At 53.2% G+C, this 15847-nt stretch overlaps 2 protein-coding genes across 12 annotated transcripts in view; both read left to right on the forward strand.

Annotated features, from left to right (window-relative positions):
* Positions 1-7342, forward strand: part of EPB41L1 (erythrocyte membrane protein band 4.1 like 1) — a 63953-nt gene extending 56611 nt beyond the window's left edge. For all 11 annotated transcript variants that reach the window (XM_053958150.1, XM_053958152.1, XM_053958154.1 and 8 more), the window contains 6 exons: positions 48-131; positions 320-382; positions 1308-1403; positions 2269-2349; positions 3214-3330; positions 4440-7342. In XM_053958150.1, the coding sequence (XP_053814125.1) occupies positions 48-131; positions 320-382; positions 1308-1403; positions 2269-2349; positions 3214-3330; positions 4440-4448 (450 nt within the window). In that variant the 3' untranslated portion in view covers positions 4449-7342. The remainder of the gene's footprint in view (positions 1-47; positions 132-319; positions 383-1307; positions 1404-2268; positions 2350-3213; positions 3331-4439) is intronic.
* Positions 7343-7836: 494 nt separating this feature from the next.
* AAR2 (AAR2 splicing factor) lies at positions 7837-15491 on the forward strand. Its single transcript, XM_053958162.1, has 3 exons — positions 7837-9387; positions 10898-11127; positions 13521-15491. Exons 1-3 carry the CDS (start codon positions 8640-8642, stop codon positions 13686-13688), a joined length of 1146 nt encoding a protein of 381 aa, XP_053814137.1. The 5' UTR covers positions 7837-8639; the 3' UTR covers positions 13689-15491.
* The last annotated feature ends 356 nt before the right edge of the window (positions 15492-15847 follow it).

Below are 15847 nucleotides of genomic sequence, written 5' to 3' on the forward strand. Positions count from 1 at the left end.
TCCCTGGTGGCACCTCCAGGCTCACCTGGTTTCCTTTGCCCTGGCAGGTGGACAGAGGCACTCCAGGCAGCAGGGACACCACCATCACCACTGCCCAGGCTGGCACCACAGAGACAGCGCTGGTGACCTCAGTAAGCGGGGCTGGCCCTTGAGGGTGGGAGAGCCACTGTCCCCTGTGGTCCCTCTGCTCCTGCAGGAGTGACTGGGGCCAGCTGTGCTGGGGGGACCCTGCCCCACTGGGGGTGTCTTTGGAGAGTGACACCTGCCACATTTGCCCCATGCCAACATGAGCCAACATGCCCGTCTGCTCTTCTTTCAGGATCACGGCACCAAGGCTGGCAAAGGAGCCACTCCCACTACAGACCTTCGTTCCCTGTCACCGGTGAGGGGGCACATAGTGCCACCAGCAAGACCAAGTTGGGGAAGGCAACCCTGTAGGGCTGGGAGTGGGTGGGATTGGTCCCACTGGGCCCTGCTGTGTTCCCAGCACTGGCACCTGGCTGTTGTGTTGGTACTGGGAAGGGAAGAAGGATGCTCAGAAGTCTGGGGAGCAAGAAGTCAGTAGACCTCGACCTGTGGGCTTTTTCCTATGCCAGATCCATACCTTGAGCATCTGCCTGAGGAGGATAATTCCCAAAAATCCCGAGGAGGAAAATTCCCAAAAATACCTCAGTCCCTGGTGCAGTGGGTTGAGATGCATTTAGCCCTGGGTGTCCTGCGGGGTCACCCAAGACCACCCACAAAGTCTCCTGATCACAGTGGAGGTGATGGCCACCAACCATCCTGCCCAGCACAGCCCTTCCTCTGGAAAGGAATTTCTTACTCCACCCCTTCATTTTGATGGAGTCCAGCCTGGCCAAACACCAGATGCTGCCCCAGGCTCATCCCTTTGTGCTGCAGGGAGAACAGAGCTGGCACTGGGGCTGGAGTACCAGTGCATCCTTCCCAGCCTTCCCAGCCCTTGGCATGCATAGTGGGATGGACAGAGGCAGAGGCAGCCTGAGAACTCTGTGCTAGAGTAGCCTGAGAGTGTGCAGGGAAGAGCCAAAAGCAGCCATGAGACCCTCTGCCCACTGCAGAGGCCCTCTCCAGCTGCTGTGGTCCTGGGATACCTGTGGAAACCTCTCCCTGTCCCCTCCAAGCCCTTGGTGCAGTTGGAAACACAACTCATTGCCTTTTTCCCTTGCCATCTGTCCCCTCCCGTGCTTGGCTGAGAGGGTACATCCCAGGGGGAGGTCCTGGCTGGCTGGGAGCTGGGCTGGGGCTCCCCCAGGATGTCCCTTGAGTGCACTGCTCGTGTCCCGCAGATCTCGGGTGGCTCCACTGGCAAGGAGGTGCTCACCAGCATATTCAGTGCCACTGCGGAAACGCTCTCCACCTCCACCACCACCCACGTTACTAAGGTGAGAGCAGCTTCAGGGCTTCCTGAAGGCCACTGGAATTAGGGGCTGGGTGGATTGATATTGTGCTAGGTACAGCAGAAAGGGCCCCTCTCCTTCCAACAAGCCAAGAGCTGTGTGCTGTCCCATGGGAATGGCGATCCCACAGAGTGCTCTGTGCCCTGGGTGCTGCCTGTCCCATCCAGCCAGGTGTGACCACAGCAGGCAGGCACAGCCAGGGGTGTGCATTCAGTGAAGGGCAGGCCAGGGGTGGGAAGTGAAGGAGATGAGGCTGCAGCAGAGGGTCTTACCCAGGGCCGTTGCATCCCCAGATTAAATACATGCTTTTCTTCCAGGGAAAAAGGGACAGGATGGGAGGAAATGGCCTCAAGTTGCACTAGGGGAAGTTTAGATTGGGTATCAGGGAAAATTTCCTCACAGAAAGGTGGTCAGGCACTGGCACAGGCTGCCCAGGGCAGTGGTGGAGTCTCATCCCTGGAGGGGTTTCAAAGATGTGTAGCTGTGGCAGCTGGGGACATGGTCAGCGGTGGCCTTGGCAGTGCTGGGGGAACAGCTGGGCTTGGTAAATCTCAGAGAGTGAGATTGAAATCTCAGTGATTCCATGATTCTGTAAAGATAGCAGCAGCTCTGTGAGGGAGCTGAGCAGCAGGAGGGTGCTTGGCACCTGCCCCAGCCCTTCTCCTTCCCCCCTCCCCCCGGGGGCTGCTGTGTGCCACACTTCTCCCTGAGTCAAGGGCAGTGGGAGCTCTGCTGAATTAAGGGCAGTTCCTGAGGGGATGCTGGTGCTATTCCTGCTCCCGTGGCAGGGTTCCCCTGCCTGGAGCTGGCTGCTGGGACAGGGGTGAGAGCTCTCCTTCTCCTCACACAGACTGTGAAAGGAGGGTTCTCCGAGACCCGGATAGAGAAGCGCATCATCATCACGGGAGATGAAGATGTGGACCAGGACCAGGTAGGAGCAGGATGCCCTGCCTTTGCCCAGTTCTGGCTGTCCCTGGATGCAGCACTGCATGTTTCTACTTCTAGCTGAACCTGTTTACTGCTTTTGTCCAAAAACTGACCACTGAGGCCCCAGACGTGTCCAGCAGGGCAGGTTTCCATGGGTGCAGTGACCCTCAGGCCATCTCCCACCATGAAGCCATGGCAAAGGCCACATCCCAGTGCAGAACAGAGTGATGGCGTCACTTTTTTATGGTCATAAACACATTTCTAGGTGCCCTTTCTCTGTTGAAATACTCCAAGGTGACCCAGGTCACCTCTCTCTTCTAGCACAATCCCACTACAGGTCAAGTCTCTCCAGGTAATGGTGCCTCAGTGTCAGAGGACAAAAAGTGACACACTTTTGTGATGAAATAACAAAGACTGACACAAGTCTTTAGGTCCACAGGGTCATTTTCCTGTGGCCTCAGCCTTTGGGATTTGTTAATTAAGAAAAAAAAAAGAGATAAAATAATTAAAAGGCTCTAAATTAATTTTTAAAATTATGATAATGAATTTGATAATTCCTGTAGATTTTTCTAGTGTTTTCCTCTGCCCAGGTTTCAGTGGCACATCTGTACAGAAAAACAGCAGAGAAAGGCAGCTCGTGAGGGCTCCCAATCATGGATGAATTCCCAATCATGCTGGATTCCCATGCTGGGCTTCAGCCTCTTCTGCCAAGCTGCTGTGGGTTCACCTCTGAACCCCTGCATTCCTATCCTCCTGGAATCCCACTCTGCTCCCTGGAATCCTACTCAGCTGCTTTCTAGCTGCAGTCAGGGTGCCTGATTGCAGGAGAGGGAGAATAAATGCTCTCTGTCACCCTTCTGCTTTCCAGGCACTGGCTTTAGCAATCAAAGAGGCAAAACTCCAGCACCCCGACATGCTGGTAACCAAAGCTGTGGTGTACAGAGAAACAGAGCCCTCTCCAGAGGAAAGGGACAAGAAACCTCAGGTAGGTGGAGAAGCTGCCAGGTGTGATTTACAGCTGCTGGTAATGGGGGTGTAACAGGTCATGATCTCTGGTCCCCACCAGCCACAGATACTGGCATGGTGGCTCTGGGCATGGCCAGCTGGTTGTGGTCAGGAAGCCACTACCGTGCCACTGAAAGCAATGCTGTGGATGTCACCCTGCTGTCCTGCTCAGCACAGGGCTCAGAGGCATTTGATGTAAAAAGGACCTGGAAAGGACCTGCTTGTCCCCCTGGGGTGGGGAGAGGTTTGAAGGGACCTCAGGTTTATGGGTAGGCTGAGGATCTTGTCTACATGTTATGCAAAGCCAAAGTATCAGACCAATACTGGCAAAAATTATAATTTCTTTACAAATACTCTAAAGATTTTCAATCCCACTTGGATCCTCAGGTTGGGTTTTTATACACACACAGGTGTAGGCAGCAGCACGCAAGGTTTGCACCTCCCTGCAGACACCCCAAAGCTGTCACAGTCCCAGACACTTCTCTAAGGCTTGGGGAGTCCTGCCCCACCCTAAACCCCCTATTTGACCCCATTCCCCCCTGTCAGCCAGGAGATGCAGCTCCTCTGGGTTGGCACAGCCAGCAGACCCCATGTGGGAGCAGTGGGGACAGATGTGGAGAGGAGAGGGAACAATTTTGGGGACCCTGGCTGTAGCGAGGGTGCAGGTACATTTGGAGAGGCTCCTCAGAACTGAGATTTTCCATTTCTTTATCATATGAAGGTTCTGATTGGCATCTTTTAAGCCTGGAAAAGCAACCAGCAATGCAGCTGGGAAGGTCATGAGAGGCTGGTGGAGCTGCCTCATCCTGTCCCACAGTACAAACAAGTCCAGACATTCCTGTATCCCATAGGATCCACCCAGTTTTAGTTGAATGGCTTAAAGTGAGGGAACAGCAGCTCCCCTCATGCCCTTCATAAACCAACACCAGCCCAGTGCCTGAATTCCTGCTAATTACCAGGGCTCCTGCTAATTAAATGTAAACTGTGGCCCCAAGCATTTGCAAAGTTTCTATCCAGTGCCTTCATCCAAAGAGGAGCCTCCATGGACTGGCACTGCATGACTTGGTCCTTTCCATCTGCCTTGCACAGGAATCTTGACCAACGTGTTCCTGGAAGCCAACATCTATATTCCAACCTGGAGAATGGGAGAAGGAGCCTTCATGCTGGATTTGTCAGCAAGACATAGACATCCTGGCTGCGATGTTCATGGCAAGAGACAAAAATTTTAAAAAAGGAATAGCAAATATATTATATATATATATACATACATACATATATATATATATATATATATATATATATATATATAAAAACAGGAAACAAAATGCATCCTTGCACTGCTGCTATATGCTGGGAACGAATAGCAAACAATACCACCAACAAACAAAGGCAACCCTCCGCAGATAAATTGAAGAATTTCCTGGATTGGTGATCAAATCAGATTTAAAAAGTCATAATAATAACAATAATCTTGGTAACAATACAATAAACCACCATCTTGCATGTTACATGAAAGGACACACAATCATGAGTTCATTTGTTGTACACTGAATGGAAAGGAAAACTGCTTTGCAACAAAGCAAGTAAGCAAACTGAAGTAAAAAACCACAAGCGGAAGCAAAACCATTCCCCACCTCTGGAAAGAAGAGAGAAAAACATTCAAGTTATGACCTTAGAGTTATTTTCCAATTCACAAGTGTCGTTTCGCCCTTCTCCTCATTCCATGCTGGGTTTTTTGCATTTTTGGGGGGTTCTGTTAACTCTTCCCCTTCCCTTCCTTATCTTCTCTGTGCACTTGTCCAACCTCTTGTTCTCTGAAGGTATTTAGAAATGGGTTTCATTTCAAACAAAAGCAAATGATATGTACATGGTTTCTCATCTCTAACGAGCAGCCTGTGGGGTTTCATATGGATGTGCATTTCAGTACTGTATATTATTCTATATAACGGAGGGGGAGGGAGGGAACAATGCTGAAATAATTCAACAATGCTGGTACAGATGGTGCCAACATTTTGAAATTGTTAACTCTTGGATTGGCTGTGGTTGGTGTACTTGGAGACTCTTAGATCACACGTGGGACTCTGAGTCCCGCAAGAAGGAATGGGAAAGGTTTTGGCTGCTGCTGGTTGGGGGGGAAGGGGAGAGGGCGAGGGACAGGAATGTCCTGCCAGTGATCTGCAGTGTGTGGTGGTGAGGTTTGGAGGGGCAGCGATCACCTGGAGGGGCATGAAAGGCTCCAGCTCCAGCAGCCGTAGGCAGGATGGGCTCCCAAGCCCTGCAGAGCCACGGGGTCAGCTGGGAGCAAGGTGGGAGCTGCAGGGCTCAGGGCTCCCCTGCAGGAGCCCTGCCGGTAGGTGGGGTGGATTTGCTTTGTTTCTGGTTCCCAGTAATGCAGGTACTTGAGTTTTTTAGTAGGGTCAAAGGCAGAGGGGTTGTTTGTGCCCTGCCTCCCCCAGTAGCAGGGGTGTGATGGCAAAGGGCTGGGGACAGCAGGGCGATAGCAGTGCTCCGCTGTCTGCGTAGGGATGGGCAGTGCAGGGAGCGTGCTGTGTCCATCCCTGCAGTGTCCCCACTGTTCCAGGCTGCATGTGAGAGCCCAGGATGTGTCAGTGGGGCTGCTCCCAGCTCGGCCTTCAGCTATAGGCTCCCTCCTGGGCTGCCTTTGGAAAGGGATCGTGGGCCAAGCCCAGGGCCCTGTGCACTGTGAACCAGGCAGTTCAGGTAGGCTCCCAACCAAAACCAGAAAGGAAAGGAAAGAAATGGGTTTCCTTCTTGGAATTGTCTCTAGATCCTGCAGAAACAGAAGGACCCATGATTCTGCACCATTTTGCCTTTAGTCTCCCACCCCTCACACAGGCTGTGCCCAGGACCAGGCCTGTTCTGCCAGGCCCTGCCAGGGCTCACAGGATGCTCGAGCAGGAGCTCCTGAGCCATGAGGATGCTGTGGGCAGACCTTGCTCCCACCTGCGCTGCCCCAGGAGGGAGCTGCTCCCTGGCAGCTGCTCACCAGCGAGTCTGTTCTCCTGGCAGAGAGGCTTCTCCTGTAAGGCATGGAAGGCAAGAGCAGAGGGGCTGCTGCCAGTGCCAGTGCCCATCCCCAGCTGCCAGCCACGTGCCTCCAGAGAGCACAGCCCCAACCTAACAGCACTTAGGGCAGTTGCAAAGAGGCTCCTTTTCTCTCGTTTGTTTTCCCAATGCACCCAAGCCAGCTGTTCCCAGCAGTGGCACTGCCAGGGGTGGTGGAGGGCCAGGGTCTGCCCGCCATGCTGGCATTCACCAGTACATGGCACAATTCAGGGTCGAGGGAGCCCACCTGGCTGGGGCCCCTCCACAGCCCACCCGAGGCCGCTGTGACCTTGCAGAGTTGCTTCTGGCATTGTGCCCAGCCTGGGAAGCGAAGGCTCCCATGGGATTGAGCAACCTTACAGAGTGAGGCTCCCTGCGCGCTTGGGCTGAGTGAATTCTGTTTGCAGTGAGCAGCCCCTGGCTCCCACAGCGTGTTCATCAGTGGCACTGTCCAAACCTTTTTTTTTCTTAATAAAAAGAATAAAAGGAAAGAAAAAACACTCACTGCTTGTTCTCCTGGTGAGTTGCAGCTTTCTGCTGCTCAGCCCCAGCCTGCCCATCACCACTCTCTGTTCTGGATAGCTAGCCACTGCTTTTTTTCTTCCAGGGGCCATTTCTGTGGAAAGGGGTGGGAGACATGAGTGCCTGTTTTTACCCAATCCCACAAATTCATTCTGAACCTGGCCTGCGATTGCATGAGTAATAATAACAGTAACAATAATAATAATATTTATTTTTATTTGAGAAGCACCTTACCAACCAACTGCAACGCTCTGTTGTTCCTTCACTAACTCTCCTTTTCGCTTCCCTTGTTCTCCCTCTCCCCCTTTGGTCATACTCTTTTTCAGTGCTCAGTGGTGTATGCGTGTGTGCTCACTGTTCTTGTATTCAATAAAAGTGAAATAAATGTGTTTGATGCTAAATCAGCCTGGGGCCTCGGTGGACTCTTTCCTACTGAGAGGATGGAGAAGTGAAGAGGGAACCTTGCAACAGGGAGCACTGCACATGGAAATACCAGGCTTTGTCTGAAGAGAAGATGGTAGAAATCACAGAATCCCAGAATGGTTTGGGCTGGAAGGGAATATAAAGCTCATTCTGTTCCATCCCCTGACACGGACAGGGACACCTTTGACTAGACCAGGGAGCTCCAAACCCCATCCAAGCTAGCCTTCAACAATTCCAGGGATCCAGGGACAGCCACAGCTGTCCTGGCCAACCTGTGCCAGGGCCTCCCCATCCTCACAGGGAACAATTCCCTCCCAATATCCCATCTAACCTTGCCCTCTGGCAGTGGGAAGCCATTCCCTGTGTCCTATCCTTCCATTCCTTGTCCCCATTCCCTCTCCAGCTCCCCTGGTGCCCCTTTAGGCACTGCAAGGGGCTCTGAGCTCTCCCTGGAGCCTTCTCCTCTCCAGGTGAGCACCCCCAGCTCTCACAGCCTGGCTCCAGAGCAGAGGGCTCCAGCCCTTCGGAGCATCTCCACGGCCACCTCTGGACTCATTCCAGCATCTCCACAGCCCTCCAGTGCTGCAGAGCCAGAGCTGGACGCAGTTCTGCAGGTGGGCTCTAGCACATGCCAGGTCGGGAATTGCGGCTGGTGGAGCCGGGAGCGGCTTCGTGTGGCAGGTGCTGAGCCTCGGACACAGCGCGGGCAGCAAAGCGGCTTGTGAGAATGCTCGGGATGCGGGGAGGTGGCGTGAGCTGCCCATCTCTAGGGACCCCGACCCTGTCTGTTGGCCTGGAAGGGAGGACGTAGTGCTGGGACAGCGTCTGCGTGTCACAGTGGGGGTCTCCGTGTGTCTGTCCCGGGGGGGCCTCTCGGTCCGTCAGTCCCAGGCACGGCTCTTGTCCGTCTGTCCCGCTGCGGGGCTGGGAACACGGGGGACCCGGGGGAATGGCAGGCTGCTGGAGGGACTGGCGAGCGGTTTTGGGGACAGTGGGTCAGCGGGGAGCAGCCGCCAGCCATGGAGAGGGAGAAGGGAGCAGCGCCGGGCCGGGGGTTGGGGATGGGCGGTGGAGACAGGGACCGAAGAGGCACTGAGTCGCGGGCGATCGGGGGCAAGTCCCGCTGTCCACCGGACACAGCTGCAGCGCAGCCCGGCCCCGGCCGAGAGAGGCGTGGCGCCCGGGCCAGGCAGCGCGGACGCTCCTCCCGCCGCCGGCCCCGGAATCGCAGGGCCCGGATATCCGAGCAGGGCCGCTGCTGCTCGGTGCGGCCGGGCCATGGCGGCCCTGCGGGCGGACCCCGAGCTGGCCCGGCAACTCTTCTTCGAGGGTGCGGCCGTGGTGGTGCTGGACGTGCCCGAGGGCACTGAGTTCGGCATCGACTACAGCGCGTGGGCCGTGGGGCCGCGGTTCCGCGGCGTGAAGATGGTACCGCCGGGGCTGCACTTCGTGTACTGCAGCGCGGCCGGCGCCGGCGGGCGGGACGCGGGGCCGCGCTCCGGCCGCTTCCTCGGCCTGCGGCGCCGCGAGGTGCGGGTGCTGCGCTGGGACCCCGCGGGCGAGACCGTGCGGCCCGAGCCGCCCGAGCAGGGCGAGGCGCTGCGGGACAGCCTGCCGGAGCTGGACCCCTTCCTAGGGCCCTACCCCTACGAGACGCTGAAGAAGTGGGTGTCGCTGAGCAACTTCATCAGCGAGGCGGCGGCCGAGGAGCTGCAGCCCGAGAGCGGCCAGATCTGCGCCTTCGCCGAGGTGCTGCCCGAGGCGGCGGGGCGGCACACGCGGGACCGCGCCGGGCAGCGCCGGCCGCCGCTGGGCGCCGAGTGCCGCAGCTACGCCGAGGGCCTGGCCCGGCTGCCCCGCATGCGGCCGCGGCCCGGCACCCAGATCCGCTTCTCCGAGCTGCCCCGGCAGGCCTTCCCCGACGGAGCCACCCCCGAGGAGATCACCCGGCACAGCATGGACCTGAGCTACGCCCTACAGCGGGTGATGGAGCAGCGCTACCCCGGCCGGCCGCTGGGCCTACTCGGTGAGCACCGCCCGGGGAAATGTCATTTCTGTGCTCCAGGGTGGAACCTCTGCCTGTTCCCTGGCGCGCCGAGGGGTCTCTTCAGTGCAGGACAGAAGTTTGTGGAGTTTTTAGCAGCCACAGGGGCTGTTCCCATTGCCTGGAGGAGACTGAGGCCAGAGCTGCAGCTCCTCCCGAGGGCCAGCTGCGATCTCTCTTCTGTGTGACCTGGGAGAGCACCCGAGGGAATGGCTGGAGCTGTCAGGGGAAACTTAACTTGGATATTAGGAAAAAGTTCTTCCCCCAGAGGGTGCTGGGCACTGCCCAGACTCCCCAAGAGATGGGCACGGCCCCGAGGCTGCCAGAACTCCAGGAGCGTTGGGACAGCACTGCCAGGGATGCCCAGGGTGGAGTGTTGGGGTGTCTGGGCAGGGCCAGGGGTTGGACTGGATGATTCTTGTGGGTCCCTCCCTAGTCAGGATATTCTGTAATTCTGTTCTATGACTGATGTGCAAACATGATGCTGCAGCCCAGATTACCCCTGATGAAGTCAAAAGCCGTCGTCACAGGTGGCCCTGGCACCTTACCTGTTCAGGGAACCTTGTGAGGACATATCCTACAGAGTCCTGAGAGCATCGAGTGGGGATGGGCACCCCCAGACGCTTCTTCCTGTTAGGCGGGGCAGGGGCTGTGGGCCTGCTGGTTCCTGCTGCAGGGACCGGCCCCTCCTGGCTGCGCTCTGTGTGCTGTTGGTGGCAGTGGCAGTGTCCGGGCTGTGCCAGCCCTGCTGTAGGAGCACCGCACCTCCCGGAGCTCAACCACTCCCCAGCCTATTTTGCAACCTGTGATACAGATAGATGCTGGGTTTGTGGAGGTCCTGGAGCAGGGTTTTGTTTTGTTGCAGGATGGAGGGAGAAGCCCTCCCAGCTGGAACACAGGTTTGGAATAAGCCCTTGTTTGTCCCTTCTTCCATTTTTTTTTTTGTACATTAACATTATACAATTTATTCTTTTTCAAAATTACCAAAGACAACTGTAGGATGTAGAGAGAACAAATTAGCTTAGGGGATGGTGGCAAAGCAGCTGATCCCAAGCATCCAGTGTGGTGAACCCTGGCTCTTGATTCAACAAGGCAAACACACTCATCGAGGCACTGCTGACCTCTCCCAGAATTGCAGGACAGTGCTGTTTGCAGTCCCATGTGGTGCTGGACACTCAGCACAGGCAGGCTGAACACTCACAGAATAGCAGCAGGGTCTGCCTTGATGTTTGGGGCTGTTTGGTGTTGTTTGCTGTCTGTAGAGTCCCTCTCCATTGCTGATAATCACAGTTACAGGTGACCTGCCCCGTTCTGCTTTGTTTTGCTCCAGCTGAAGAGCAGCACAGGGACAGTGTTTGAGGTATGAATGCACTTTTCAAAAGCCAAACCAGAGTTTAGAAACCATTTGCAGAGCTTTGTGGAGGACACATTCCCAGGATATCTGTTTAGTCTTACATGTTTTGTTTTGTTTCCCTTCTCTGAACCCACACAGCTGAGTTGCAGTTTGCCTTCATCTGCTTTCTGATTGGGAACGTGTATGATGCCTTTGAGCACTGGAAAAGGCTCCTGAACATCCTGTGCCGGTCAGAGGAGGCCATAGGGAAGTACCAAGACCTTTACATCAACCTAATTTCTGTGCTCTATCACCAGCTCAACGAGATCCCAGCAGATTTTTTTGTGGACATTGTCTCCCAGGACAACTTCTTAACTAGCACATTACAGGTGTGTTTGTGGCTGTTCCCTGGGAAGTTGAATGGGAGGGAGGGCATTGTCAAATTTGGGGAGAAGGAATTAAGCTGCCAAAGGAATTAAGCTGTGTGGGAGAGGGGAGCCTGTCTGAGCATACAGGGCTTTACTTTGACATTTTCCCTCTGTTATTCAGCAAGAAATTCAGCTCAACAGCTACAAGAGAGGCTGGGCAAGTGCAATGTGGTGTCTGTTTGTTTGATTTTTCCAGAATGCCATTCATTTTTCAAAAGAAAAAACAACACACAAAACTTTGGCATGAAGGACTGATGATGCTGATTTTTGGAATGGTGTGCTCAGTGTGCAGGGAAGCTGCAGCAAAGCCTTATTGAGCTAAGGGCAGTGATAGTGTTTAAGCAGCTTTTCCATTCCTTAGCACAGCTGAGGATTTCTTGTAGTCAGGTTCTTCTCCAGAGGGAATTTATGGTTATTCCAAAATGCAAAAGATGCTACTTCTGCTGACACAAGTGGGGCAGATCTGTAGCTCAGCCCCAGTGAAAGCAGTTACTCCACTACTGGTGACTGTGCTGGCAGTGCAGCAAACTGGCTTAGTTTACAAAAAACAAAAAAAAAGCCCAAATCAGACATACTGATAAAGCTGAGCAATGGGAACCAGCCCAGCAGGAAGCTCTGCTGCAGGTGCAGTTCCATCCCTCTCCTTGTTGACCCCAAGTTCTTGCTTTACTTTTGGGGAAGGTAAAGATGTTTGGGCTTAATTGATGGGTAAAATGTTTTGGGAAGCATTGCTTTAATCAAGTGGCTTTCAGATTTTTCAGTTGTGATTCTTACAAGTCTCTGGAGGGTTTTAATTTATATTTTATATTTGGTACTTTTTTTCCATCCACTAGAGGACTGGACAGCCCAGCTGTGTTTGCAGCCTGCTCAGAGCAGTACTGCCAGTTCACAGCAGCACAGAGGTGAATTTGGGAATCCCCTGTTGCTGCTTCTGGCTGCCTGAGCCTTGTCCATCCCTGGGCTCCGTCAGTCTGTATTTCAGTCCCTCAGCAGGAGCTGTGCTGGTGTTAGGATCACCCTTAAGCCCTGGCAGGAGTCACCACATTCCCAGTGACAAAGAAAAGCCTTGCAGACTGAGCCCTTCCTCACTGAGTTCTCCACTGCTCTGCTCCCGTGGGATTTCTCTGAAGTGGAGCCAGGGACGCTCTGGGCTTTGCCTTATCCCCACTTCACACACAGACATCAGAATTTTCTGCCTCAGCTGGCCCTGGGCAGATGCTCAGAGCTGTGGGGAGGGCATTGTCTGTGCAGTTCCTGCTCAGCTCTGGAAGCAGCAACTTCATTTTTGGAGTTTGGTCCAAGGCAAGAAGAGCACAGCACAGCCACCAGTGACTCTGCAGCCCTACCAGTGCTTAATGAAAAAAAACAACTTGGTGAAATAAATAATTGAATGTGCAGTTTGTTGAGAAGAAGTGGGTAGTATAATCTTCTAATAATTTTTTTCCCTACCAGCAGTATTGCTGTGTAAGAGTTCTGTTAGAAAGGGGCAGTTTTCCAGTAGAATGAGCAGGAAAAAGGCAAATGTTCATCCACAAAGCAGCAAACTCTGCTGCTCATTGTCAGTGTTCTATCCAGCTTCCAGTAAATAAGAGACTGCGTTTTCCCCAGAGGAGATTTCTTTTTATGGCAATTAGATCTGTATCGCAGGTTCAGGAGGAGCAGAACCAGGCTGGGCTGGGCTCTGGGGCTCAGTGCCCTGTTAATCACACAGATGATTTCCCCCCAAGTTGCCAGCAGAGGCTGTGAATTTGTGACATGTTAATAGGTTTGTGTTTGGGGATGGAAGGCAGAGGTTCCTCCAGACTTCAGCACCCTGTGCACAAGGGAATAGCTGTGCTGGGGATAACCAAGCTTTTTCCAGACAGCTCCCATTCCTTTCTGACATTCAAGGTGTTTTCATTAAGTTTCCACTGTATCCTGAAGTCTTGGTAATACCATGTTACAAAAATACTTTGGGAGATCTCTACCCATGGAAATAAGGAGTACAATTATTTGCTGGCATTTTGGACACTTGCTGGAAATCTGCTTGCTAGTATTTGAATTTTTTAAAATACCTTCTGTCAAGATGTTTTCCTTAGCTCACACTTTGGCATATTTCAGAATTCCACAGTACAAATTCAGTTACAAACATACTCCTGCTTCAGACAAAGTTCTCACCTGAGTGCAGATGTGTGGATGCTGACTCAGGGGTGTGAAGGCAGGATGGGCTTGGGTTGTGAGGTAAGAGGTGTGCGCTGTGGCTGGGTCCCCCCAAAGCTGCAGTCATCCCAGGGTCCTAACCTGGCTCTCTCCTGGTGCTCCCTGGTGCCTCTGTAGAGAGGAGGTGCCCAGCTGACCTCTGCTCTTTGTTTCAGGTGCTGTTCTCCTGCACGTGCAGCTCTGCTGTGGATGAGGCTCTGAGGAAAAAGGCTGAGAAGTTCAAGGCTCACCTGACAAAGAAATTCAGATGGGACTTTGAGGCAGAGCCTGACGACTGTGCCCCTGTGGTGGTTGAGCTGCCTGAGGATGTGCAGGTGGACTGATCCAAAGGCCCCCTTAGGGGAAAAAAGCTTCTAAAATGACCTTTTCCTTCTCTTCTCCAGCCTTGCAGCTTCTTAAAGGCTGAGTCTGAACTGGTCCTGTTTCCGCTGGAGAAGCAGATGGGGGAAACCCAGGAGGATGCTGCGCTTTGTGAGGAGCCCAGAGGTGTTGGAGGAGTTTGAGTATTGCTATGTGGCAGCTTTGGACACCTTGGGGTTTTCCCAGCCCTTCTGCAGCATCTCCTCCTGGAACACAAACCACAAAGTCACAGAATCATTAAAGTTCCGAAAGACCTTTTGATATCATGGAGTTCAACTCTAAACCTGACAGTGCCACGATCCTCCTACACTCAGCTGCCCTCTCATCCTTGCTTCCCTCCACTGCCTGGGGAGCACTTGTGGTTTAGGGGTGTGTCTTGGTTTGAAAAGCTAGCCATCTGCTAAGGAAGGCAGGAGCCTCCCTTGAAATGGAAAATGCAAACCCCCTGCCTCCAAATTATTATAATTTTGAAATTAAGGGGCTCTCAGGCAAAGATATGGGAGTAGGAATAACAGTTCTTTACTAGGAAAATTAAAAATACAAATGCAATAGTACAAACAAAAACAAACCACTGCCAGAGTCAGAGCAGGCCCTGGCAGCCTGTGGGTCAGGGTGGTGGCAGCAGTCCCATTCCATGGTGGCTCAGCCCTCCTGCAGTGCCAGCCGTGCTTCTGCTGGAGCAGGGATCCTGGACAAGGCTGGAGTTTTCCTCTGAAGCTCCAGGGCTGCTGGAGATGGGCCTGGGCTTCCTCTGGGAATGCAGTGGGGATGAAAGCTGCTCCTCTGGGAATGCAGTGGGCAAAGGCTGCTGTGGGATTCCAAGGTCAGATTGGATCCAGGTAGGAATGCTTGGCTCCTCCCCCTGGGCGGAGCATCTCCCAATGGGATGATGGAGTTTTCTCAGCCAGGCAGGGACACTCACTGGCCCATGAACAGAAGAGAATTAATAATTAATGTCCCATTAACAGAAGATATTTCCTGGAGGGAGGATTGCTTGTGGAAGAGATAAAGAAAACTGCCCAGTGAACAGCAGAGAACTGCCCCACATCTAACAGATGGCCATAGAATACACACATATCTTACAATCCCGGACAGTATCCAACCCCCAAACTGCTCTTCATTCCTTCTCCCTGCTCCACAGGCTCGCTGGTGTTGGACAAACCAGAGCTGTCAGTCTCAGAGAGTTTCCTGGTGTGGGGCCTCTGCTGCTGTTTGTATCATCCACGCTGCAAATGCAGACATGAGGAATGTGCTGCCCTCCTGTCACAGTGTGGCACAACTCCCTTTTTTATTGGTGTGACATGAGTAATTCCAGGGTTGGCTCTCACAATTGAAAGGCAAATATAATGTATATGTGTTAAGAGAAGTTTTATAGATTTATAGTTGTGTTTTACCCTCCTTGTGCTGTTATCAGGGGTGCCCTGGGTTTGGGACATTTGGGAGTGTCGGCTCATTACTATGGCAACACCTGACCTCCAGTCAAGATTTAAGGAAGTGATCTCCACCACTGGACAGGGAAGGAGGAGTCGATGGACAGAACTTTGGGAGGGGCTAAAGGGTTAAAAGGTGAAACCTCCATTGTGTGGGTGAGCACATGATGGGAAAATCCTTTGCTCCCTGTGCCCTAATATTTTCTCCATTCAGTCTTGTGTTGTATTTTTGATAAGGTTTTAATTAACCTTGTAAATGTTTTGAAAGTGAGTATGATTTTTCACATTGGGGAGAAATTTAAAAAATTAAGACATAAAAAGCTTTGCTCAACCTCATCTGAGGTGTTGCTTGGGCCACTCCCCCCTTCTGTTGCTCTAGAATGCGTTTCAGAGTGTGGTGTGTCCTTTCAACAATTTCCTGACTTCTGAGGGAATAAGGAATTCCAGAAGTATGGTGAACACCCCAGTCTGTCACAAATGTGGCCAATTTTTGAGCTGTGTATGTGGGGCCATTGTTACTCTGATGGTGACTTCCCTGTTACTGCCAGCGCCTCCTGCCCACTGACAAGGCACAGGCAGAGCACTTCTGTCTCTCTTGGGGTGCATTGGTGGCACTGGAATCTCTCATGGTGTGGTTCTGCAGCTCAGGCTGAGTTTGTGCAGTTCCGTGGCAGCCATGCCTGCAGCCCTCA

Source organism: Vidua chalybeata, chromosome 17, assembly GCF_026979565.1.
Source record: "Vidua chalybeata isolate OUT-0048 chromosome 17, bVidCha1 merged haplotype, whole genome shotgun sequence".
NCBI classification, from domain to species: domain Eukaryota; kingdom Metazoa; phylum Chordata; class Aves; order Passeriformes; family Viduidae; genus Vidua; species Vidua chalybeata.

Excerpts from the sequence above, each read along its gene's own strand:
- AAR2 (XM_053958162.1), top strand. The coding sequence starts at position 8,640 with ATGGCGGCCCTGCGGGCGGACCCCGAGCTGGCCCGGCAACTCTTCTTC. Across the intron at positions 9,388-10,897 it reads CCGGCCGCTGGGCCTACTCG|CTGAGTTGCAGTTTGCCTTC; the intron begins GTGAGCACCGCC and ends GAACCCACACAG. Across the intron at positions 11,128-13,520 it reads TCTTAACTAGCACATTACAG|GTGCTGTTCTCCTGCACGTG; the intron begins GTGTGTTTGTGG and ends TCTTTGTTTCAG.